General features: G+C 40.8%; 1 protein-coding gene across 2 annotated transcripts in view; it reads right to left on the bottom strand.

Annotated features, from left to right (window-relative positions):
* chn2 (chimerin 2) overlaps window positions 1-27436 on the bottom strand; it is a 37580-nt gene that overhangs the window by 8272 nt on the left and 1872 nt on the right. For both annotated transcript variants that reach the window (XM_064348386.1, XM_064348378.1), the window contains exons 2-7: window positions 15967-16005; window positions 12289-12344; window positions 12078-12109; window positions 11813-11926; window positions 11167-11437; window positions 1856-1936 (exon numbers count right to left, since the gene is read on the bottom strand). In XM_064348386.1, coding sequence (XP_064204456.1) covers window positions 1856-1936; window positions 11167-11437; window positions 11813-11926; window positions 12078-12109; window positions 12289-12344; window positions 15967-16005 — 593 coding nt within the window. The remainder of the gene's footprint in view (window positions 1-1855; window positions 1937-11166; window positions 11438-11812; window positions 11927-12077; window positions 12110-12288; window positions 12345-15966; window positions 16006-27436) is intronic.

Raw genomic sequence — 27436 nt, 5'->3', positions numbered from 1 at the left:
AAATGAACCATCAGTGCTGCTGATTGGCCAGACTGTCTCCAATCCTGTGTCCCAGGTAAAGGGGGTGAGGAAAACCAGCAGTTTCAGCCCTAGAGGTTTATAATGGATAGGAGCAACTGGTTTTTAGCTTTATGTTAATTCTATAATGTAATACATTATTGACAGCTATCTTAAATGAAGTGACTTAAATTTAAATAAAGGATGCAAGGATGAGTTGCAATGCATAGGACAGTACCTAGCTATATCACCTATGTAGATGTCCTTATCAGTATAATCAGTAACAGATCAGAGATTGACACAGCTATGAGATAGATACTCAAATGTAAACAACAAATCTGAATTCAAACAGAACACTTGATGGATGTGCAGCAAATTATGTTTTCTTTTCCTTGAACATTGCGGCCTGAAAGCCATTGTAAGTGGAAGGTTGGTCGAAACTTGAGAACAATGGGAGGAATGCGTTGAAGTGTCAAAAACGAAGCAGTGAACGATAACTCAAGTCACCATTCTAACTACACACACACACAAACACACACACACACAGGCATGTATGCACACATACGTGCACACACACGCGCACACACACACACACGGACACGTGTGCACGCACACACACACATTCCCACACATTCACTCATATACATACTCACAAACACATCCATAAACATCCATGGATGGACCCAGGTACATACATGTACACACGCACACATGCATGCATTCACATACATAATCACAACTACATGAACACACACAGAAACGTATATACAAACAGGCATGCATGTGCAGATACAGGAATTCCCACATGTGCACAACCCCTACCCTCCAACACACGTACACAAAACATTGCATTGTGTCAGGTAACCAACGCTGACTCATAGACCTATAGAAGCCTCCCCATTGTATAAATATAAACGCAGAGATTCAGTCATTGCTAATGGAAATCAAAGACAATATCAAATAGAAGAAACCAAATTTGGAAAGGTTACATTTTTAAAAGTTCTAAAAAAGGACATTTTGTTCAGCAGAATTTGAATGGGGTGGTGCCTCTCCTTGTCCTGGACCAGGGGAATGCGAGTACCATTCTCAGCTGTTTGTTACTGTCATCATTTGACATTTATATTGAAACAGGTTTTAACATATGTGCACAATTTTAAATGTTAAAATAAACCTAGAGAATTCTGGATGGACCAAGTAAGGTGCCCCTATACAAATGCTTGCTAAAGTACAGTATGTTCAACTAAAAAATTTCCATTATTTAATTCTCATACATACCCATCCTACATGCAACTTCAAATTAATAGTGGGTAGTACTGGAAGTCAGTCAAGTTATAAATATAATATGATACAAATTTAATACGAATTTGATGTTTTAAAAATACCGACATTATGGCATAATGACCAATGTAAAGCAATTTTTAAAAAAGCAATTCAACTTTTGAGTTTGTACTTTTTGTCATTTTCGTTTAACCTTGTTCTCATTTACAGTACTGTGTCATGTGTGTTATTATATTGTATGCATTTACTGGACTCTAGGAAAGCCAGCTCCTCTGTGGGCAAAATGAGATCATAATAAACAAACAAGGCAGAAGTAAAACAAACAAACCGGGGTAATCCCAGCAGAAGTCATCAACAGAGTTTACACAGCACAACACTCAAAGTGGCTGGGAACATACACTATTCTGAGCAAACACAATTAATGTAATTTTGGTTGCATAATACACATTCAGTGCTAACATAGTGCTCATAAGCCATGCAACACATAATGACTCTGTATCCACTGACTTCTCAGTACTCAGTACTGACACTCCCACCGTTACACTCCGGGCTGAATCAAATTTAGAAAACAGCAGCTCACCTTAAAGTTGTGCGCCTTCTCGTAGGTGCACTGCTTCTCTCCGTCCCTCAGGGCAGTCCGCTTCACCAGGGGCGAGGAGATCTGCGGGAAGGGCAAGAGTTTTAGGGGTTTCCATAGCAACGTGCCCGTACTCCCCAGCTTGACCCGCAGGGCCAGGGCCAGGAGCTCCTGGTGCCTGCGCTCCTTCTTAGCCCGGTGCGGCACCAGGTCCCGGTCCCGGACGGTTTGGCCGTCGGGCGGCGGGACAGGCTCCCAGAGGGGCTCCATGTCCTCGGAGGAGCGGCGCGGTCGGAGCAGGCGGCGCTGGCAGGAGCCCAGCAGCGAGGCGGCGGCGGCGGCGAGCGGGGGGGAGAGCGGGGGCCGCTGGCCGGCAGGAGCGCAGCTCTGCATCTGTGCGCAGCGACAGTGGGCCTGGGGACTGGAGTGTGCCTCACACAATGGCTCCCATTCAGGCGCGGGGAGAGGAGGGAGAGGAGAAGGGGGCGAGAGGGGACCGGCTGTCAGGCTCGGTCCTCACGCCTCAGCAGCTCTCTAAGGCAGGATCAGTTCTGCTCGGCCCCCCTCCAAAAGCCAAGAGCGCGCTCCCTTCCAGGCGGCTGAATCCGGAGCCTCTCTCCCTCCGGCGTGCGCTGTCCCGGGACCCGCTGTCTCTCCTGCCCACAGACCCACCCCAGCCCCAGCCTGCCTTCGCCAATCATTCTGCTTCCACACCCTCAGCACATCCACACCATCTGCTGGGGAATGGGGAGGAGGGGGGGGGGGGTTATGGGGGTGCCATGGGGCGCGGGAGTGAGGGGTGGGATTACAGACCAAATCCACACTCAGAGTAATCCCACAGCGTGCTAATCCCTGTCACATTTCACAGTCCGGAAGGCCCATTTAAATCAAGTCTCCAGGCAGCAGGGGGCCGTTGCTGGGTCTTTGAGCTGCCCAAAGCCATTCAAACTCTCCAGAACATAGGCAGGAGGATCCTAAAGTCACGCAAGTCACAGGATCATCAAGATAGGAGGAGACAGGCATGGTGAAGCAGCAAAAAGAAAGCAGTGAGCCACAAGCAATGAAAAGTGTAGAGGAGGGACATTTCATTCAACACTAAAACAAACATCGGCTTCCCAAGTCTCCAAACAATTAATTATCCCTTATTTACTCACTGAAAATTGCCCTCTCGTGACAATGACAGTGAGCAGTTCAATGCCAAGCCTATTTCTTGAGTCTTCCAAAGAAAGATTCAATTTACACTAGAGGGCAATAGAACAGAGCTGATCGTATAGTTCAAGAAGTAGACAAAGTGAGGAGGACAAGAGAATGAAGTGGGGAGGCAACCACGGATAGCTCAAATAGAATCAAAAAAGGTCTGAATGAATGATGGTACTCCAAACACAAGAGTAAAATCTCCAGACACAAGCTCACTGCTCAACTGTGAAAAAATAGCATGCTGAGTGAAGTATACCTGAAGTACACTCTTTTATACTTAAGAATACTTGAAGTTTAATTTAAGTTCGTATCAAGTATGATTAGTCTACTATTTTTCAAATGGGAAGGAGCTGAGAGAAAAAGTAATCTGTTTAGAAGTCTACTGAATGCACTTTGAAATTAGTAATCAAGGCAGAAATGGCTGTCTATTTGTACTGTGTTAACATTGGTTCAGAGAGAGGCTGCCCAGAATCGGCCCAAACCAGAAGTGAACACAACAGAGTGGAGTTACTGTGTGTGTGGGGGTGACTGATAGAAACACTGTTCCCCCCACTTGTTCCACTACTGAAGGAGTTCCACTGGAAGAAGAGGAGAAAGTGTAAATGTGAGAGAGAGGAGGGAAGGGTGAGGATAAGGAAGCGTGTGAGAAAAGGATGTGCTCTTTGTCCGTGAGCAGATGGCTCCTTGTGTCCCACAGAAGGACCGGGCAGAAAAACACAAAAGGGAGCTGGACAAAGAGCTCCTTTGGCCTCGGTAGTTCTCTGTGTTCTGAAGCTTTTATATCACAGAATAATATAAAACGATAGCGGGAGGGCAGAGCTGGGCAGGCATTGTGGAGCCCGACTGAGGCATCAATGCACGGCTGACTATCTGTGGATGCACAGTGATTATAGAAACACAGATACTCTGCATAGAACCTGTCAGACAAATCAAAGAATAGTTACACACAATAGTTTCTCAGGAAGTTATGGCTCATCTTGAAAATCAGGTTCAAAAAATGTTTCTAATTAAAACAAAAACAAAAAACTGTATCACCAAACAAACTGTTATAATGGAATGTGGTCTGACTGTCTTTTTTAATCTGTCTTTAATCAAATCTCGATTAGATTCATGTTTAACAAGATTACTGACTACCTGAGATAAATTAACTTAGTTGCATTAATGGATGTATTTTGCTGTTGTTCTGACAGGACAGGGCTGTAACTAAAAACGAAAAAATGCACTGAGCTGTCTGAATACTTCCAGGTGATGTAATTTGTAAGAATCAATTGTTAAAAAAGATATGCCTTTTACTACACCACATTTTTAGGGATGATCACAACATGAAGCCCTACTGATGTCTAAATATACATTTTGACAATAAGGATGTCACTGTATAGGAAAACAAAGCACAAGACACCAAGTACTTCTCGCTAGTAAAGATACTGCCTCAAATTCCTCCCACTCATCTTGTAACCAGCATCAAACACAAAGCCCTGCTGAAATCTGAAAACAAACAAGCAATTCTGACAAAGGTGTTGTTGTACCAGGAAAAGAGCAGGCTTGTGGACGCTATGGCAACTGGACCTGAGAAACTGGGCGAGGCATGTGAACTGAGAGAGCATCAACGAGGCTGCTGAACAGGTAAAGTCAGCTCCCGAAATCTCTGATACAGCAAGAGGCATGAAGACATACAATAACACATACCTGCACTACTGCAGGGAGTAACTACACTCAGCTAAGCCACATCATGAGCTGTTGCCTGGGTGAAACAGACACAGAGGGAAGTGTCTAATATAAGAGTTGTGTGTGTGTGGGGCGGGGAGGGGAGGGGAGGGGGGGGGGTGGTGGTGGTGGTGGTGGTGGTAGGGGGCAGAAATGGGCTTGGGGTAATAAAAATTCACAGGGCTAGGGAAACCAACACCTGTGAAACCAGAAAGCAGGGTAACAAAATTACAACTGCAAAATGAGATCATTTTGTGCTGGTCTGATTTTGACGCTTCACAGCATCTGTGTTTAATCCATTGTGTTTGAGCTGTGAGACATTGTGTTGTGTTTGGCACTATGCGAGTACTGTGTGGAAGCTGCAGTAAGTGGTTGTGTGAGCTGCTGCATTTGCCGTCTGAGCTACTGTGATTTTGCCATGTGACCGGTTGGGTTTGTGCCATGTGACCAGATGATCTGCTCCCTGAGGATATTTACCTTATTTTGATGATAAATCTCTTTTGGCGTTAGTCTTCATGCACCACTGTTCTAGACCCTCATTCAAGCTACAATGGAGCGATACATTTAAGCAAGTACATTTCCTTGTTTTCTCTGCCCGTCTCAACAATGGTAAAAGCAACATTTGCTCAAATTCTTTCCTCACAGGAAATAACAAATGGGATTGTTGATACTTTTAATATAAGCTCCAACATACCTACATTCTATGGCCCATTCTATCTCTCAAATAACTGCAAATAGGATGGTTACACTCCTATGACAAAGACAGCAACTGTGTGCGTGTGTGTGTGCATCTGTGTGTGTTTGTGCGTTCTGCTTTCTTTCAATGTTTATGTTCCTACAGCAACTATCATAAACACACATTTCTCTGGAAGTGGAATGATCCAACTGTTTGAACAAACATGGAGGTTCACATTATGAATTTTGAACATGAGATAATATAATATTTATTGAATTACACTGAGGTTTGCATTTCAGATTCTGAGCATTCTGAGATATTAGGTTTATATTAAGAACATAGATGCTTAAATTCTAGATTTTGAGCAATAAACATGACATTTAGATTTAGTACAATAAGTATCATATTTCAAATGTTGGGCATGACATGGCATTTACCACAACACGTACCTGCTTGACTGCACTGCAGATGAATAAAAAAGCAGTGTAACTGCTAGTGAAAATGTAACTGCACATTATTATACAAGCAGAGGGTTAGCTGAGGTTAAGGTTAGCTTATGTTAAGGTTAAAATTGGGGGTAGCATTATTAATATTATTGAGCATTATTGAGTTTTGTTCAGGAGTAGATAGGGTTGAGCAATGGAATAAACACAAAAGCAACAAAGTAATCAGGACTGCTGTTAATAATGAGTAAGTTTATATTTACCCTTAATCAGGTATGCATATGAGGCATCAGTTTGGATAATATTGTGTATCTTCCATTGGAAAAAACTGCTTTAGAAATTTAGTTTGTGATGCACATTAACCCCACAAAAAAAACAACAAAAGACAAATAAACGCACACATGCATGCACACTCATATCATAACTGACTTACAGATCACAACTCACAACTCACAAAACAGCATTGACACTGCAATGTTGCTATATAAAACACTGCATAACACAACTTACACTCAGATGTATTTGAAAATCAGCTCAACAAACTGGACACTATTCACACAAGTGTGGGAGGTACAGTAGAAGTAAGACAGTGTGAATTACACCGAAAGCGCTGCATGCATACAATTGTGAAAACATATAGTGTAGTCAATTTGGAAGTGTAACACCACTGAATTTCAGATTATTCCCAAAATAAGTGATTGACATTTAACACTTTAAAAGTTTGCATGACAACATTCCCTTCAGATGGTAAGATGAAAAAGCACAGGGCCAAGTTACATTAAATAATTTAGGAAACATTGGGTAGCATTGCTTTGGAGTAGAGCTTGTTTAATTTCCTTTGAGTTAAGATATTATTATTTGTTGTAACCTGGCCTTATTTTGTTATCAATACTTTTAACGGCAGGCTTGGACGTTGTGAGTTTTAATTAATGACTTAAAGGCAAAGCTTTGTATGCATGAGCAACTTGGCATGTTTGTATGTTGAGAATGTTTTTGTTGAGATACAATTTCTTTTTGTATTGTGTTTGTTATGAGTAACTGATGGTGCATATAAATGTATTAACCATAAAATAATTACATCTAGAGAGATATGCATACACATTCATCCATGCCAACACACATACATTCTAGAAACACATAGGCGTGGATTCTGTCATTTTTCCTTTACCATGAATTACAAACAAATGAGTCACATTTTTAATGTATTACGGTGAGTGTTTTTAATGGGTTATTATATACACGATAGACCTAATAATTGTTTGTATACCAGTAGATGATCTATAAGCCTAGTTAACATTTATTTTACAATGTGCTGTTTGAAAGGTAGTTACAGTAGCCTAGTTAGAAAGTAGTGAACAATGGAAAAGCCACAGTGGTCACTTTAACAGTTGCCACTTTAGGAAAATCAATAAATGCACCGTCAAGACGTATGGCTCCCCCCTTGTGATGTTTCCTAAACGTATGTATTGAACATTGTGACATCATTTGAATATCAATATTGCCTAAGGAAATAATGTGATAAACACTGACATACTTAAATGCCCAAGAAAGGTCAATTTGACCATCATTTATTAGACCTGTATGCTTGACCATTTTGGTTGTTGCAAAGGACTCAAATAGTACCCAGCTGCAGGCCCAAAGAACAAGCTTCTGGGTGGGTGAAGCCTACGACTGGTACCTGCCGGACCAAATCGCAAAGCAGATTTCGGAGATTCATTTCGGTGCACTCGCGGCTAAGTCAGTACCAGCAGGTATGATTAGGAAGCTAGCTAATGTTAAACTTTGCCAAAATGCCAGAAGATAAACTATGTAATGTGATGAGGAAATTGGCAGGAAAAAGGAGAAAAACGCAAAATAATCCATGTTTTGGCCTTTAATTTGTGGACGTGTGAAGTTGTATCTGAATTCTCTCTGTTTACATGAGGTCAGAAAGTACAGAAGTTAATGTGCTTAAGGGCTGAGAGTTTGTGCTCAGTGTGGTTATTTCTGTTGGAAAACAGTTGCAAACTTTCAGTGCTGCATAGGTATGGGGCATGCCACCCTGCCAAGCCGTAACTTGGTGGATGGCATACCTGCCATCCCCATAAGTACTGTACTTGTCTAAACAAAGAAGATGCCTTCTTAAAATATGCATATCTATGACTTACTCTGTCAGTCATGTCTTGACATGCGTGGATGCTGACATAGCCACAATTATTTTGACTCATCTAAAAAATATTTTTGTGTCAGTGATCAAAGGGCAAAGTGTATGTCAGTGATGGGCTCCCAGTTGAACAAACCAGATGTTATAAAATTAAATATTATCACAACATGGCCACCAGGGTGCAGTGGAAAACCCACACTGCAGAACTGGGAAACACAGAATGAACATTTTCCTGTTGCCTTTAAAAGGAGACTTCAGATATGGAACCATTACAGTGCATGAGCAGTGAAATGAGGGAACATTTTGCATGTAACCAGACACTTAATTGGAAATATGTCCTCACGCATATTCCCCAAACTACTGGCTTGCGTTTTTCCTTTTAATCTGAAGCATATTACATCACAACATGGCATGTTTCTGATGCTGTCACAAACCTATTTATTAACTAATCAAATGTGACACTTAATTCAACACCATAATATATGAATTAACTAATGTTGAGGATGACCAATGCTAATAAAACCAGTATTATTTTCTGTAACATGCAGATGTGACTGCAGTACTAAATGGAATTGTAAGGTCAAAGATTATGAAAAGATTTCTGCCCTTAGTCATTTTCCATGTTGCACGCTTGGACTAATGCATTTGTAACTGGGTTAGTCCCATAAAATTTACTGATGTGCCCTGGGAATCGTTTTCATTTCTTCCATTTACTACAATGCTCCCTTAGCCCATAGAAAAAAGTGGACTAATTGAGCCATGTGCTTTAGTATCGACTGAAAGCTGTGCCAGTAAAGGTTTATTGCCAAGCTTGTCCACATGGGAGTCCGATATTTTATTGCTGTTATTTATTTACTGGGCAGATGCTGTCATGCAGGATGACTTATACGGCTTACATTTTCATAGAGTATGCATTTGCACAGATATGGACTCCTTCAATTCAGGTCATTTTCCATGCACAAGAGTACAATGATTATACCCCATCTGGGATTAAAGACCTGAAACTTTCCTGCTGCAGGCCCAGTCTCTGCCCCACTATGCCAGAATATCACATTGGAATTCTGACTTAATATGACTTAAAGTGCTAATAATGCTGTACTCAGAGCCTCTCCTGGTCCTATGCAATATTCACACTTCTGTCTGTTCTGAGGCCTTCTCCACATTGCTGCCCTGCCCCCCTGCTCAATACTGCACTCCACTACACACATGAGACAGGGGGAGCAGGGAGAACGGCATAACCAACACAGCTCACTCATTTACTGGCATTACAGACTGAGTCTGCCCTCTTAGTTTAACAGCACCACACTGCTACAGACTGAGTCTGCCCTCTTAGTTTAACAGCAGCACACTGCTACAGACTGAGCTGGGTCTCTTAGTTTAACAGCACCACACTGCTACAGACTGAGACTGCCCTCTTAGTTTAACAGCACCACACTGCTACAGACTGAGACTGCCCTCTTAGTTTAACAGCACCACACTGCTACAGACTGAGACTGCCCTCTTAGTTTAACAGCACCACACTGCTACAGACTGAGTCTCTTAGTTTAACAGCACCACACTGCTACAGACTGAGACTGCCCTCTTAGTTTAACAGCACCACACTGCTACAGACTGAGTCTGCCCTCTTAGTTTAACAGCACCACACTGCTACAGACTGAGTCTCTTAGTTTAACAGCACCACACTGCTACAGACTGAGACTGCTCTCTTAGTTTAACAGCACCACACTGCTACAGACTGAGCTGGGTCTCTTAGTTTAACAGCACCACACTGCTACAGACTGAGTCTGCTCTCTTAGTTTAACAGCACCACACTGCTACAGACTGAGCTGGGTCTCTTAGTTTAACAGCACCACACTGCTACAGACTGAGCTGGGTCTCTTAGTTTAACAGCACCACACTGCTACAGACTGAGACTGCTCTCTTAGTTTAACAGCACCACACTGCTACAGACTGAGCAGGTCTCTTAGTTTAACAGCACCACACTGCTACAGACTGAGCAAGGTCTCTTAGTTTAACAGCAGCACACTGCTACAGACTGAGTCTGCTCTCTTAGTTTAACAGCACCACACTGCTACAGACTGAGACTGCCCTCTTAGTTTAACAGCAGCACACTGCTACAGACTGAGTCTGCTCTCTTAGTTTAACAGCACCACACTGCTACAGACTGAGTCTGCCCTCTTAGTTTAACAGCACCACACTGCTACAGACTGAGCTGGGTCTCTTAGTTTAACAGCAGCACACTGCTACAGACTGAGTCTGCTCTCTTAGTTTAACAGCACCACACTGCTACAGACTGAGCTGGGTCTCTTAGTTTAACAGCACCACACTGCTACAGACTGAGACTGCTCTCTTAGTTTAACAGCACCACACTGCTACAGACTGAGCAAGGTCTCTTAGTTTAACAGCACCACACTGCTACAGACTGAGCTGGGTCTCTTAGTTTAACAGCACCACACTGCTACAGACTGAGACTGCTCTCTTAGTTTAACAGCACCACACTGCTACAGACTGAGCTGGGTCTCTTAGTTTAACAGCAGCACACTGCTACAGACTGAGTCTGCTTTCTTAGTTTAACAGCACCACACTGAAGGTGGAAGTACAAAATATTTTAAATGCATAAAAATGTCGCCTCCATCTAACAGAGAAATAAAATTATAAAAAATCATTATTCACTAGATATCCTCCAATCACAATAATGACAGATGTGTGTGTGTCATGTGATTAATATAACACCAAGGCAAACGTACTGCAAAGAGATTGTGCTGTTCCAAGGTTGTTAATCTGCTATGTCACGGATTCCCAGTCAATAACACTAAATTACAATACATCCTTATTTGCTTAGTGAGCTCCATAAGCTCTAACCTACATTTCAAATAATATCCATCACAATACTTTCAGAAGAATTTCCCGTAAATAAGCTTGCACAAAGGTGAGACTGCAGTGCCAAACTCAGGATCAGAATCCGTGGCCACCTGTTGGCAAGTACACACTGTAAACAGAAATTAAATCTCCATTCTGCCCCTTGCAACATCTATCAAAGTGACGCCTGACAGATTCTTTGGCCACACCCAGTCTTTCAAACATCCCAGCTGTCCTCTTATACACGCGCCCTCACAGTCTGTTGTGAAAATGTAGCTGGAGAGCTCCTCACCTTGTCTTCCCTTTGGAAGGTGACCCTCTTGAATTCGGGCCGCCCTCTGCTGAGTCTGTGTGTCACCTTGTCCCTCAGCAGGGACGTGTAGCCCAGGTGTTCGTAGATAGGGTTGGTGGTCATCTTGGCGATGTACTCAGCGGCCTTGGTCTCGATGTAGAGCGTGATCAGGGCATCCGTCACCAGGTCATGGATCGACTCAAATCTCTTCTCCCCGACAAAGTGCTTGCCGTCATAGAAGAGTCTGTAGTTCAGAGTCTGGTTTGCAAACCTTCAGGAAGACACAATCCAATTAAGCAAGAGCTCTCATAAAGTGAGTGTTTGAGTGTCCATTTCCAATTGTATGGCAGACTACTATGACATAGAGTACAGAGAACAGCGTACAGTGATGACCCCTGACAAAGGGATATATAGAATAGGAACCAATATTTGCGGAAACATTTTTTCATGTTTTATTTGTTTAAAAACAAAAAATCAATTAAGTGTGGAATAAGTTCAGCGCAGTATCTACCCAGATAGCAAGTGACTTCAGGCCAGATCTGTGCCAAGTCCAGCCTCGCAGTGCCTACTTCGGGCCAGAATCAGCCCAGATCCCGCTCGGAGTCGCTTGCTATCTGGGTACAGAGTGTATATCAAAGTACGGTACCTCAAGGCCAGTGTGCATGTTCCGGGTTGCCTTTGGCTTTCTCGAATGAGATAGCTTCCTTCAGCCTCACCCAGTAGCTCATCCGCACGCTCCCGGGAAATCATGGCGTGGAACCTGAGCAAAGAGGTTCAGTTGTAACTGAGTCATAAACAGACCCTTGACAACAGCACAGACTAGATAAATCACACCCACTTTCAATGACTGACCAGCTTTTAGAAAATGATAACCCAAAGGATGATAACGTAGCACACAGTCTCACACTTACTCTCTGCCGTAATACTTTGGTCTGTTCTCCATCTGTAATGAAAATTTCATTGGAGTGAAGGAAAGATAAGGGTTAGCTTTTGCTCATATTTCGCTCACCTCATACTGACCCACACATAAGAAATCTGCACTGGTGAGGGGCTACTGTGGATCAGGGTTTTCACCGCTAACTCAGGCCTAAAGTGACCAATAATCAATAAATCAATACTGACCTCCAGAGGACAGGTTATCCTCTTGGGGCGAGGTGCCTCCTGCTGCAGCTGGTACACTGTTCAATACAGACCAGGACACACACTGTTCATTACAAACACGCACACACCAACACACTGTTCAGTACAGACCAGGACACACCAACACACTGTTCATTACAAACAAGAACACACCAACACACTGTTCAATACAGACCAGGACACACCAACACACTGTTCATTACAAACAAGGACACACCAAAACACTGTTCATTAGAAAAAAAAACACACTGTTCATTACAAACACGCATACACCAACACACTGTTCAATACAGACCAGGACACACACTGTTCATTACAAACACGCACACACCAACACACTGTTCAATATAGACCAGGACACACCAACACACTGTTCAATATAGACCAGGACACACCAACACAGTGTTCATTACAAACAAGGACACACCAACACACCATTCAATATAAACAAGGACACAACACACTTTTCAATACCATAAGGACATACCAACAAAATTTCAACAGACAAGGACACACCAGCACACTGTTTAGTTCAAACAAGGACACACCAACACACTACTTAGCTTAAAAAAGGACACGCCAACACACTGTTTAGATCAAACAAGGACACACCAACACACTGTTTAGATCAAACAAAGACACACCAACACACTGTTTAGATCAAACAAGGACATGCACCTTTCACTGTAAATGCAGGCAAACATGCAAATGGCAGTGGAAGAGACTAATTTTGGAAGACGAGATGATTATTTAGCACTTCATTTTAGCTCCCCAGGTATACATTTATTGTGCAGGTGATAGAATGTCACTCATGTTCAAGCAAATCCTAGAAGGCTAATCTGCTTCTCTGTTACATTACAGGGTCCACAACCTTAGGGAATTAATATTTCACATAAAGACATTTTACAGATAATTCATGCATATTTATTCACATAACAACACTAATCGATTGTTGAGAGACAAAAAGATTGTTCCCTTTAGGGGGTATTTAATTAAAAACTGTTTTTGAATAAAATCTTCATTGATTTGGTAAGAAAGCAAGAGGCTGACAGGGAATTGTGTCATTTCATAATATAAATTAATAAACGCAATTAATAATGATAATGAAGCCATATTCTACCAATAAAAATTGCCACAGTCAGATATTCTTTAATTTAACACCTTTATCAAATGTATTGTCAAATGGTTACTGTCCTTTTGAGGTTTACTGAAATTTAATGCAAAATTGCCTTAAATTTTAGTGTGGAAAATACCTAATGTTCTGGTGCTATGGTAAATTTTTACATAATGTATCTATTGCATTTCACACAGTGTTCAGTATGTGGTTTGACCCCAGAAAGCATTTTGAGCAGTGTAGCATTTTGAATGACAAGTTAAGCTAATTATCTTCTTCTTCTTTAGTGAATGCTCAAAAACCTGATTTGGCAGGTGGGTAGGGACCATGCTGAAACCTCTAGTATCACACTTATCGGCCACTTGGTGGTGCTACAGCAGTTGTTCTTTAAATACATTTTTTTTAAATAAATCAAAACCATCCTGTGTGGCATAAAGGTGTAAATCTTTGTTTACATATTGCCTAAACTAGATTTGCTAATTTTATTACCTGCAATAGTGAAAATGAGCATACTAGCTAAAGAAATGTAACACTGCTGCTATCATACTGTAAACCAAATGCACTGGTAAGCAGCCTTAAGGAAAATAAAATATGTAATATATGAATACGTACAGCAGCTTTGAGTAATCACAACATTTTTTGCAATTATTTTTTTCTGATACTTTTGTCTGCTGTTCAGTTACGGAGACTGTGGACTACTGGAGCTTTTGTTAGCCGAACCTTACTTTCTACATAGATGTTCTTTGAGATGGTTGGGTGTGTACAAGGTTAAGGCAGGGTGTTATAGGATACATTGTGGTGTAAAATATTGTTTTATGTTGAAACGGATACCACAAATATAGATACATATTGTGGACTACAGCATAATTCACCGGAATGGCATGAAATAGCCCTTCTCTAACCAACAGCTGTTCATCCAGGTGGGAGCACGAGGAACCCTGTCAGCAAATTTGTGTTTTTGTCAGAATGGCTCAAGCTAACCAGCATAGGGCTGGACAGTAGCCATCAACACAACAAATGCTCACTAAAAATAGCCCTCAGCTACAGGAGCAGGGACAGAGGGAACCTCCACAACTCACAAGCTGAGAGCCAGTTCTGCCAGAGTGGCATTCTGCCAGAGAAGTGAGGATGTGTTCCAGTGAGCAGCCATACTATCCTTCTGCTGTAAACTGCTGAGTGCGGAAGGGTGGGTGGGAATATGCCTGGGAGGACTTCTGATCACACAAGGTTGCAACTGGAACCAGCGCTTGTGTGCCAGAAGAGGGCACTCTCTCTCTCTCTATAAAGAAGTAAATTTGGGATGGGATCACTGCACATTACTGAATGAGACTGTCTTTCAGATGAGATGTTGAATTGAGGTCTTAACCCACAGATTTTTGAAGATATTGTGGCTCCTACAATAAGTGTTGATTGTTATACCTTGTGACTTAATTAGCTTCATTGCAGTAGCAATGTACTGTAATTCAATGTATCAATTGCCCTCATTTTATTTCCTTGAAAATAGAAGAGGTAATCAGTTTTGGAGGGTCATTTTTGTGAAAATGAAACAACATAATTGATCAACTAATTCAAAATGGATATGATGATGTAATGTCCTAATTTTCATTACCATACAAGGGGGACAAAAAAGGGTTCTATGGCCATTGGATTCATGTAACTAGGTTTTATAGGAATCATTGGCAATTATAAACTGACTAGGTGGGAAATTCTAAAAGAAAAAAAAGTAGAAGAAGAAGAATGAACAGAAACATGATCTGCTCCTTCATGTAGATTTAATTCACAACTATTTACATTTGCTATTTTTATTGGCTTGCACAAATCACCTCTGTACTACGCTGACTTTCCTGAATAAATAAGTACTGCATGCTCCGCAGCTGAGAGTGGAAATAGTTTATTTCCTTAGATTTGCAGTTCAAATTCCTTAGGGAAAGGGGCTGAGGCTGGAACATGAGCACCTATTATCCTATTATGCTGCTCAATTAGCTCTGGATAAGGCTATCTGCTAAAGAAATAAATATTGCGACACAGTATTGAATGCCAATAAGCCACTGATTGCATCACAAAGAAACAACTGTCAAGACCTAGAAAACCTCAATTTCCCTAAAAGGCAAAACAAAACCATGCTGGCTGATCTTCTGTCATTAATCATGTTCAAATGCCCAACCAGCCTCAACAGGTTTTTGTCTCTGAACCTACTCACGTTGTAAAAATATGTATTATAACACAGAAATAACCTGTGTCACTTTTTGAGGCTTTCTTATTCTTTTTATCTCCTTGCCACCATACCAGTTACACACATTTACAGCATGTGTACTTGCCTATATTAGGTTGGTATGGACCTTGACCTCAAAGGCTAGAGTGTAGCTGCTGTATATGTATTATATAAAACCTCCCAAAGAATGCCAGTACAAGATTAATCAGATAACTGTAGCTCTCCCTCTAAGGTACCATTCTCAGGTGAAAAGCAGTCCTTCCTCAGCCCTGAATAAGAGGAAGACTGCAGGACTCTTGATCGACAGACACATATAACAGGACACAATACTCACAGTAACACTTCCATATTGGTGGCTGATAGTCCTCAGGATCTGCAAAGAACACAAGAAGCTGGTTAAGTTGAGGGATCCTGAACAGCCTAGAATCAGAGGTGGCAAGAAAAGTGTACAATGCTGCAGTCATTAACAGATTCATAGCTGAACCCTAGGTGTATCTCTGAAGTTTGGTTTGTTTGGCTAATATAAACAAATAAAAGATGCATAAATTGTCAGACAAACTTAAAGCCTAATTAATTTTTAATTTGCTGTGATTCTTAATTTATATAAACCCAAATGGCAAGTTCAATGTTATTTTCATACTTGGGAGAGCTGTATATGTTAATAATATAGTAGCAAGCCAGCAAGCTAATTACAGAAGTTACTATTGCACGCAAGCACTGCATTGGTTTACGTGCTATACTAGCAGAATTTAGCACTAAAACAAATTCATTTCAGAAATACTAGCAGAATTCCCACGTCAATGGAAATCTAGGGAAATTCATAACATTTAGTGGGTTATTTATGTGATTTGTTTTACAATTACTATTCTTAACCTGTCTTTACAAAACCTGTTCAATAAATAATCCTCTTTTCACAACCCTGTCTCAAGTCTGCATAGGTTGGGTGGGGAAAATGTTTTTTTCACTGCGGCAAGACATTGTGGGGTGTGGTGTATGGGACATAGGAGTCCGGTGGAGCCACAATTGCAAAGATTGATTGCCAGAGTGATTTATTGTACAGATAAGCTTCCCAAGACTCCAGGAAGAAAGCTATGAGGCTAAAAATGTGGTTGTGTAACCAGGCTAAATTTACCAAAAAGGGATCCTTGAAATCAAAATAAATTCAAAATGATGGTATAACACATTTTGGTTGTGTGTGTGAGGAGAATATCCATTATGAAGTCACTTTGATGTCAAAGATGACTAATGGTGTTGAAAACCTTTCATGCGAGCTAAATACTGTTCTTTGAAGAATTATCAATTTACGTTTTTTGGAACATCTAAATCAGAAAATTAACCATATGGAAAATGTTCAGTTAGATTGAACATTCTGACAAATTACATGGCCTCTACAGTGCTATATTATACACCAACAAATATTTAACATGGATTTGCATTTAATTTGCTGCCCTTCAAAGTATATTTTAAGGACATCAGAACATACTGCATTGCTACTCTAAGATACAAAGGCACTGCAGACAGTAAATCCACTATGAAATTGGCCCATATCTTGCACAACAGGCTGTTCTTTGGAAGAAGAAGATTAGATAAATGGTTAGAAGTGTGTAATCAGGCCCTCTATTTGCATGTGAAATTTGTTGTAATCATTCGGAAGGGGAGACTAAGGCTGAAATAAAATTTTGTTCTAAGGAGGGTGGGTGGGTACAACTGGTTCCCTGTGGCTGAACAGAATAGGCTTAAGACTGATTTTTGTCTCAAATGGCCTTTTTAAATTTAATGGATTGCCTTGAGGAATTTTTAATTTTCCAGGTACATTAAGACGCTTTCTGGAAATGGCTATAATGTGACCATTTTTTAATAGTCTTTTCTTCAGTATTGAAACTCCTGCAAATTCACAGCCATTTACAGTAGGCTCAGCATCATAGCTGAATTGTTTCCTGAATGTGCCCTGATCATAGTTTCCAGGGGCAAAACAGGAAGCAGGTTTTTTGTTGTGGAAGGTGGGGGGGTGCCTAAATTGAGAAGCCAACTATCATTCAAGTGTATGAATTACAGAACTGAGGGGAATTTTAAGAATATTAAATTCACTTCACATGCCATTTTCTGGGTTCATATGGGTCATATGCCTTCCAGTTCCATTCAGGGAAATCAACTGACAGTGCATGCAGACAATTAATCATAATAAAACTTTAATACACAGATTTTTTATTTTTTTAAACTTTGTACCCAAACAAGAGACTGACATCCTCTTATGTGGATCTTATATGGATACCAAAAGCCCAGCAGCACACATAATTACACACTTGGGCATGTGCCCAATGTATAAAAAGATGTAAGCAAAAGAGCTGCAAAAATGTGTGATAGAGAACACGGTATAAAGACCCTGCGTGTGGATTTAACTATGAGAAGCGTCAGTCCCTGATGGATTCTTGTCTTATTTTGGTCAGAGTGTTTCGCACTCAGCAATTTCAGACTACCAGGCGTCAGCACATTTCCTTCTCTCTGCCAACATTTACACAAGCCGGGAGTTTCTTAAACTGTTTTAAGAGACAAGACTGGACTGTATGTCACAATATAAACAGCACAGAGCATGGGTCTGTGTGGACCATATCTCGACCTGCTTCTCATAAACTTTTAAACAGGCTCACAGTCGACTCACTCATGCACAAAGAGCAAAGAGCAAGAAAAAGCACAACAGAAAACACACAGAACGTGACTGCAATGACAAACATCTTACACAGAACAAGCAAAATAGCAACGTAATATAAAATAGTTTTAAAAGTACTGGTCACAAAAATGTTTACTACAGTGGAACTACACGGATTACAGTACCAGAAGCACTGAATGATGAATATGAATGATTCTGTGATTCCAAAATATTATACAGTTACTCTGACCTCTGCTACAGAGAAAAACTCCAACCAGAGGGAACACACACTGCAATTTAAAAAAAATCATTAAGAGCCAAATAAAATACCCATCTTTTAACACAAGAATACATTGAAGGACACAAACAAGTTGATTCTTGCATTTTTTGTTTTAATTAATTCATGCTTAAAGACTCTATTATTACAAAGATAATTGGTCGTACCAGGCAGCAAGATCTCTCAATTAAAATGAAAATGACAATGCTTTCTAAACAGAAAATGGTCGGTGTCTATCTAATGAAGAAGAAAACACTTTTGGTACACTTAACGCCCACTCCACCACCTTCCCACAAAATATTTCCTGAGAAACTCAAAAAGTATCACTATATCTGTGGAATGTGTTGGACTTAGATTTTCACTGACCGAGCTGTTATTAGATTGGTTTTGGCCATGAATAGTCTGCGACAGTATATCTCAAAGATATTGTCAATCTGCTGTCTTCAAACATTCTGAATGAAATGTCCACTCATAGTACATTTGGAAAGCAATTAATTTAGTTCACTTGCAAAATCTCCTCTCTTGCTTACTCTCTTCTTGTTCAGTTAAATTACTGAACCCACTTCAAACAGTTATTGCGGAATACAGCTGTCTGGTATGTTGGCTCACAGTAATGTCTTCCCAGAGGAGTCACTTATCAATTCCACCCCAGTAATGTATGATAAAGCAATTTCTGTTATCTGAAAAAGGAATGTCAGTGCAGAACAGAAATCTTGGCTTCACCCAAACATCTTCTGACACTGCCTTCTGCTCAAGTATATACTGCATGGAGAAATTCTTCTTTAAGTCTCTCCTAAAGACATAAATGGCAGACATGCGTCCCAAAAATAAAGCATGGCTAGAATTAGTGGCTTGGAGGGGGCAGATCTCGTGGCTTGTTCTGTAAATACAGTGCATTGCAAAACTCTCCGTGCCCTCCACAGGCTTCTCCTTCCCTGCCCTCGATTTGCACAGCAGCGTGACTTGGACTGAGAGGCCTGTCAGAGAGCTTAGCCTCACACCGGATATACTGTCTGTCAGATCTGTCTGGAGTAGTGTGTCAGAGCCTCAGCCTGCAAAAATGTGGCTTCTTTATTCCACAAGCTAAAGTCTTCCAGGGGCTGTTACAGAACGTTCGGCTATTTTTGGTTTCTGACAATGTCTGATAATGGTTAAAACACACTGCATGCACACAGCTACAAAACAAAACACACACAAACAAGCACACACACACACACACACACTGTAACCATGTGCATTACTGATTCTACCAATGAAGGAATACAGTCCTGTAGAGAAGCCATCTGGTATCACCACTGATCAGTTTCAGCAAAATAAACACAGTATGATCTGCACTCTGTGGACAGACTTTCACCAATAATGACACACTTCTCCACGTCCAGCTAATTTACACCATATGTGGGCACAAGGAGATCAGAGCAGCGATTCATCTGGAGACACTGTGTCTGGGTGGGCCATCTTAGCAAACAGCCTTCTGTGACCCTGTTTACAAACATGCCCTATATGTAAAGCGAATCTCAATAGCACCCTGCGATTAATGTTCCTTGCGTGTGGTTGGCTGTGAAATTGCAAGACAGACCTTCATCAATCTTAGACATAACTGACTTCAAATTGTAAGGATGTGACAGCAGGATGGGCTTGTCATTTGGAAGCAACACACATAAATCCTCCAAATTGTGTGTGTGTGTATGTGTGTATGTGTGTATGTCTGTGCATGCATGGGTGCATGTGTGTGTTAAATAAATCTCTTCAGCAGTAGAAAATCCAGGAAGAGAGCAAAAAAAAGAAATGCAAATGTAAATTCACGTAATAGGATGTTGGGCCACCAAGCATAACCATGTATGGGCTGCATGCTCTGTGGCATTAGAGTCTATTAGTGTCTGGAAACCTACAGGAGGAATATAACGCCACTCTTCCAGGGAGAGTCAAGCAAGTCATGCTTAGCTGATGGAAGTGGAAAATGTTGTCTCAAGCATTGCTCCAGATAATCCCATAAATGTTCAATTTGCTTGCATTCAGACTCTGTGACCGAGAAGGCCAGAATGCATGGTTAATGTCAGTGTCATGCCTCAGACCACAGGGTGACTGTGTGCTCTGAGGCTACTGGCTAACTGTCTGCGCTCTGCAGTAGGGCTCATCACGACAGACACCCCCTCTGTAGGTACGAAATGCTTTAACATGGGGAGAAGGCTATATTTTAATTTATTTTATTCATCCCTTATTTATCACGGCCCATAAAGTCCCATAAAAATCTGGCATAAAAAATCTCTTTTTCAAGGCAGCCCTGGCCACCGGATCAATCGATACTATAAATAAAAAATAACTGACATCGACCTTGTCTTTTAAGGGTACGAGTGCACCTAAAGCATGACCGAAAAATCCATCCCATACCATTACAGCAGAACCAGAATTCTTCACTGTTGGTACATTCTTTAATGCGTTTCCATTGCTGAGTTCACTATACGTGCATGTCTTTAAAGTATGAAGTATGCACATTGTTTAAATAAAGTAAGATATCAAAGTCAGGCATAGTTACGGTATTAATTATTATTAAATTAAGTCACTAATGTTAAACGAAAAAAAGAATGGACATAATCAACAAATCCACCTTTTTTATTTTCTTGTATTGACCACACCCAAACTCCACAACATATCACTTTACCGAACCACATTCCTGAGATCACAGACCGTTCTCCGAACAACAGGTTGAGAAGCAGAGAGGAGGATACGTGGTGCGAGACTCCCTGGCAGGCTGGCAGCAGCTCCCCTAGAGCTGCTGCTATTGTTGGTTAGGAGCAAATCCATTCTCTCTAAATCTAATTCTCGGGCTTTCGTGATGAATGGCGGCTCGCGGCACGTCTGCAGCTTTGATTAATAATGCATGCAGAAGAGGTTGATGCATGATGCATTAAATGGCACAGACAGCGGAGGCGGCCCTGTCATTGATGCGAGGCTCTCCTCCCTCCATTTGCAAGCCTAGCCATTGTTTTTGTCTAGCCTGCACAAGCCCCTGACGGCACCGATTCCTCTCCTGGAGGGCCGCAGGGTCCGCTGGTTTTTGGTATGTTTCAGCATTAAGCGCTCAATTTAAAGCACCGATTGGCTGAAGAGTCTGCACACCTTCGAACCCAGGTCTAAATTGGCTGCTGATTTAAAAGGAAACCACAAAAACCTGCAGCCCCTGCAATTTTCCCGGGTGTTAGTTTGACACCCCGGCCTCACAATACAAAACTGGCGATTGGGAGTGTGTGTTTTGCCAGTTCTTGCTGGGCTCTCCTCTGTTGTAGGCTCAGTATTTCCATATTGAGAAAAAGACCAGCTCACAATTACTGTCAAACTCAATCTGTCACATACCGCAGGAGAGGCTGGTCAGTGTAAGGGTGTGTGTGCTGGGAGGCATACATCATAGCCTTATTCCAGGTGCTCTAATCATTAAATTTGCCTGAGAAAAAAAAATCATTTGAGCGATTTATTATGAAATATTACTGAATTTAAGATTATCTAATAAATGGTTTTCTCTCCTTGAAATCTCATTCCATTATTGCTGTAATTGCCTTTTGCTCATGCAAGCATATCTGCACACTCTCAGTGCAGGTAAGAATATTCTCCTATCAGAAAAATTAATTGCATAGTGATATTAAATGAATTGTCAGGATACAATGGCTGTCTTATTATAGAAAGTGGACTACTTAAGATCAATGCATTAATAACATTTGTCAAAAAAATGAAAGACATGACTGACAATCCTTGTATTTTTCCCTGAGTCAGTGAATAGGAATGATTATAATATAATTATAACTGAGGCAGTGATTGACTGTACATGCCTCCTTTGCTGTGCGTAAGCCTACATGTGTGTCACTGCTCGCATAAAGCATCCCATATTAAATATTCTTTACTCCATCTGACATATATTTCCTTTATCATCTGTATGGCCTTCCTTTAACTGTAGATCACAATGCTCAGACAATGCACATCATTGCATCTGAAAGCAAGCTGCCAACAAAAATAAGGTCAATGAATGTGAATGTCGGTTGGTTGATGAACCCCCTCGAGTGGTACCGTGGTAGTGAAATGCTTAAATTCTGAAGTGGTGAACCTTGCTCTGTCCCAGTGACTGTCTGCATGGCTGCAGAGAGAACACAATGACCTCCAGTTTCCTGTCCAATAGACACACGCTCCCACAACACAGTACTGACTCATTCACCGCACCTCCTTTTTATCAAAGACAACCACCACCTCCACTACGCAATACTCACTCATGGCACGAACTGCTGTACGTTGCACAATTTCTCACAATAATTTCTTGCTGAAGACTATTAACTCTAACGCACTCATAAATATAGCCACTTCAGTGAGAGGAACCACTGACACGAGGTCGGAAACTCAGCCCTACATGGCAGCATCAATCACAATTCACTTTTGGCTCTCTCCACATGAAAACAGAGAGTAAAGCAAATTCCAAGAGAATAAATCAATAATGTTGCAGGGCTGAATTTCTAAATGGCGGTGTGCCATAACAGATAAGGAGCTGAAGAAGCTAAAGATCACGGGACAGATTTCCAGGTTGGGAGCTGGTATTGTACTTCTGAGGTTGGGACTACAAAAAAATTATTATTATAATTATAATAAATATGCATATGTGAATATCATCCTAAAGTTGACCTTGTGATCCTTCCAGATTTTATGTTAATCAAATGATTCAAGTGTACGACACACATGGTGGAAGTTCAGTGGTGGTTTAACTGATATGTATTAGCCTATTTATTATTTAACAAGTGTATGCCTATCTAGTTTAAGACTGATTTATTGTTTAAGCTTCAGATAAAAGCTGCTATGTATTTTAAAATGAGCCCAAGGAAAATGTTGCCATATGTACACACAGATATGTGCAAGTCAGTGGTTTTTAAAGGCAGTTTTATAAACTTGGTATATCCAGCAGAATACTCCCGTGATGACTAATTTATCAATCCATGCATAAATATCTTAAATTTGAGCTTACCTGAAATTATACATGTTTTATATATTCATAAAATTGTTCAATAACAGAATGCCTCAATAAAACAATCCTTAATATCACCAAGGATACAGTTAAATGCGAAAGGATTGGGACAGTGATTTTTGTTTTTTGGCTGTCTACTTCAGCACATTGGATTTGAAATAAAACAAGTAATATAAGTTAAACTGAGGGTAACGTAAGGGTATTTACATCCATATCAGGTGACCTGTGTAGGAATGACAGGCTTTTTTAGGTTTAGGTTTTCTTGCCCAGTTGTGTGTCTTTGCATTATTAGTTCATGCACAAGAAAGCTAACAAAAGGTTGAGGGTTGATCCTACAGTAGGTGTGGAATTTTCATTTAGATTATGTTGCTGTTGTCTCTCAACATGAGGACAAAATCGGTGTCAATGCCAGTAAAGCAGGTCATCCTGAGGATGAAAAATCTGAATAAATGAATCAGAGACAAAAATATTGGGTTTGTCAAAATCAACTGTGTGATACATTGTTAGGAAGGACAAATGCACTGGTGAGCTCTGCAATAGAAAAACAATCTAGTAGGCCAGAGAAGACCATTGTAGTAGATGACAAAATAATACTTTCTAGTGTGAAAAAAAAAACCCTTTTCAACTGTTAAACAGACCAAGAACACTCACCAGGATGTAGACACAGATGTATCAAAGACTACCATATAGTGAAAACTACACCAGCATACCCTCAGAGGGTTCACTGCAAGATGCAAACCACGGGTAAGCCTCAAGAACAGAATGGTCAGGTTAGAGTTAAAAAACTTGAGTTTTGGAACAAAGTACTAACCAGTACCAAAGTGATTGAAATAGGAAAGTGTGGAGAAAAAAATAAACTGCTCATGATCCCAAGCACTCCCCTCATTTGTAAAACATGGTAGAGGTAATGTTATGGCTTAGGCATGCATGACTACTACTGGAACTGGCTCATTGGTCTTCTTGATGATGTGACTGCTGACAGCAGCAGGATTGATTCTGAAATATACAGAAACACCTTATCTGTACATTACAGAATTCCTCTGACTCATTGGACAACACTTCATCTTGCAGCAGGACAATGACCCCAAACATACTGCTAAAGCACCCAAGGAGTTTTTCAGGGGCAGAAAGTGAAATGTTCTTGACTGCCCAAGTCAATCACCTGACCTGAATAAAATTGAACATGTGTTTCACTTGCTGAACACAAGACTTAAGGCATAACACCCCAGAAACAAACAGAAACTGAAACTGAAGATGGCTGCAGGACTGGCCTGGGAAGCAAATTAAACAAAACTTAACTTAGATTTGTAATGAGTATCGTTTCTAGCACTGATTGAGTAGCTCGATTGCATTATGTCAGTCGAGCATAGTTGTTAGCAGACATGTCATCAGGCCTTATGTGCATCTGGTAATCTAGACTACTGTGCTTAATGAGCTGAAATTGAATATCACTATCAGTTGGCAAGGTTGCATGTGTTTGACAAATTTTATTGAATTTGTTTATTTTGCTGAATTTGTAGACATACCTCCCATGCCTCATATCTAGAATCACTATATTGAGTCTTGCAGACTCAGACACTTGTTGACTGTTGTCTCTGAGGGCTGGGTCATTTTTGGACAAACTCTTAGTTCTCTGTTTACTTGCGGTGACATTGTTACAACTTACTCGCAAAATACCAATGTAACCACAGTATAAAAATACCCTCCAACAGCCTGTTGGAACCAGTGTGCATAATTTGGGCTCATTTAATCATTGACATTTGATGAGAAAGAGCTGAGTGCAGCAATACATAGCACACTTTATGGCTAATATTAACCACAGATATGTGCATGTATTCAGTTCAGAGACATGCCCGATACGGGATTACTCTACGGTTGTTTCTGCCAAAACAACACTCTCCTAAAATAATGATACCCCTGTGGCAACCACTCAGTCCCTGGCAACGTTACAGCCTACCTCTCATAATTACAATGGGGTGCAACATGAGTGGCAACCCTCCATACCACAATCATAAAATACTTTCCTCTTAAAGAAGTAGTGGTCAAATAGTAACTCCACAGGTTCTGCAACATATTCCTATGAAATAGCTTTCAAAAGTATGTGGCCACCACATGTTACATCAGCTAGCAATGGCATTTGTGGCTCCTGTGTTACAAATATATTGGTTTTACTTATACTGGGTTGTGTGGGTCTGTGTGTACAAACAAAGGCAGAGCATCATAGACAGAGTGTAAAGTAAGTGCACAGAAAGCAGTGGGACTGAGCTGAACTCAGGGAAGATGTGCTGAACTAGAAACTACTAATACAAGATTCTCTCAGTGAAAACAGCAACATTGTAACAGATGCTCATACCTGCATATACCTAATCAAGTTCATTAGCAATAATTCTTTTAAACAGCATTAATCTCATCTGCACTGTTAAAGCTACAATAATCTAAAATATGTTTATCTGAACAAAGGCTACTGCCAAGTGAATAATCATTGTCATGTAATCAACTGCAGCCCAGAGAGAGTGAAGTGATGCAGCCTTAAATCCCCACCTATTCAGAATCATGACTGCTGTTAAAATCAGAGCCACTTACTTGCGAGGAGCAAAAAAGCTGTCAATAAACAGGACATTAAACGATTAGTCACACTTGCACTACAGCAAGAGAAGCGGTTCAGCAACTGGGAGCATCTCAAAAGCACTGCCAAGTTCTCTGGTGCACTTCATCACATCCTGTTTTTCTTTTTTTTAAACTGACTAATTCTCTTAATCTCAACATTTCAGGCATTTTTCCAAATATTTAATAATTCAGTCAATTTAAATCCAAGTAAGGCCACTGCAGATGTAAACCCAATTCAAGGCAGAGTCAACACATCATAATCATCATAATAATAATTAAAAATAATAATAAATTCTAAATGCATTCCAAATAAGTGCAATTTAATGTAATTGTACAGGCCTATACATGACCCTGAAAATCACATTTTAGCCAGTTGTTATGCTCTCTGTTTTTCTTCCAATATGGAATTCCCAGTCGTAATTGTAGGCCCATCTAATTACTGCAACATCGTACACCAATACTGAGCAGAGAAAAAGAATGTGCAGCCTCCAGAGTGCCTGTTGCCACCCACAGCTTCTTTTAACTCTGCAGACCACCAGCTGATCTGTGCAGTAATTGTGTTGAAGGACTACTCTGAAAGCACAGCAGGTGCAGGCAGACTGCAAGGGCCTAGCTGAACAGGGGAGATGCCCTAGCACAATGATCTGGGCAAAAAAAATCCCCCCATTGAACTCCGCCCTTGCTGGATGATGCTATTACCAAACACTGTGGGAGTCCTGGCAGCAGTTGCAAATAACACAGTTAGGATTTGATTTCAGACTGTGAAGTGCATCATTGTACCAAGGACTAGTGCACCATTGGATGCACCACTCAATACGCTGTAACTGAATTCATTTTTATGAATGATTTACTCTGCAACCACAAGGGTACAGGAAATATTAAGTTTGACTAAATGTTTTGTCTCTGTACCAGAATCGGTCTTCTCTCTCTAAACACCTCAGAACTCAAGAGGTGAAGAGGGGGGAAGCATGGGGATGCAGACAGGTGAGACAGGTGAAACTGAGAAACTACATGTGTAATTCAAAAGTGTAATGCACTTCTCCAATGCTTTGAAACATAATTTTCTGCTGTAACTTGTGCAAGATTATAAAGTACTTTGAAATCTACAAGAGTACAAGATGCCCTGTAGCTATATTTGTTATTGAAAAGATGCTAGTATTTTTTCCTTATTAATTACTTCCAGCTTCTCTTTTCTAGGATTTGTATTTATAGTTCTAATCCCCTGCACATAACAGAATATGCATCCATCCATCCATCCATTATCTAACCTGCTT

The sequence above is a fragment of the Anguilla rostrata genome, chromosome 1 (assembly GCF_018555375.3).
Source record: "Anguilla rostrata isolate EN2019 chromosome 1, ASM1855537v3, whole genome shotgun sequence".
In the NCBI taxonomy this organism is placed as follows: domain Eukaryota; kingdom Metazoa; phylum Chordata; class Actinopteri; order Anguilliformes; family Anguillidae; genus Anguilla; species Anguilla rostrata.
The sequence above is the reverse complement of the archived record's forward strand: the minus strand, read 5'-3'. Positions and strand labels throughout refer to the sequence as shown.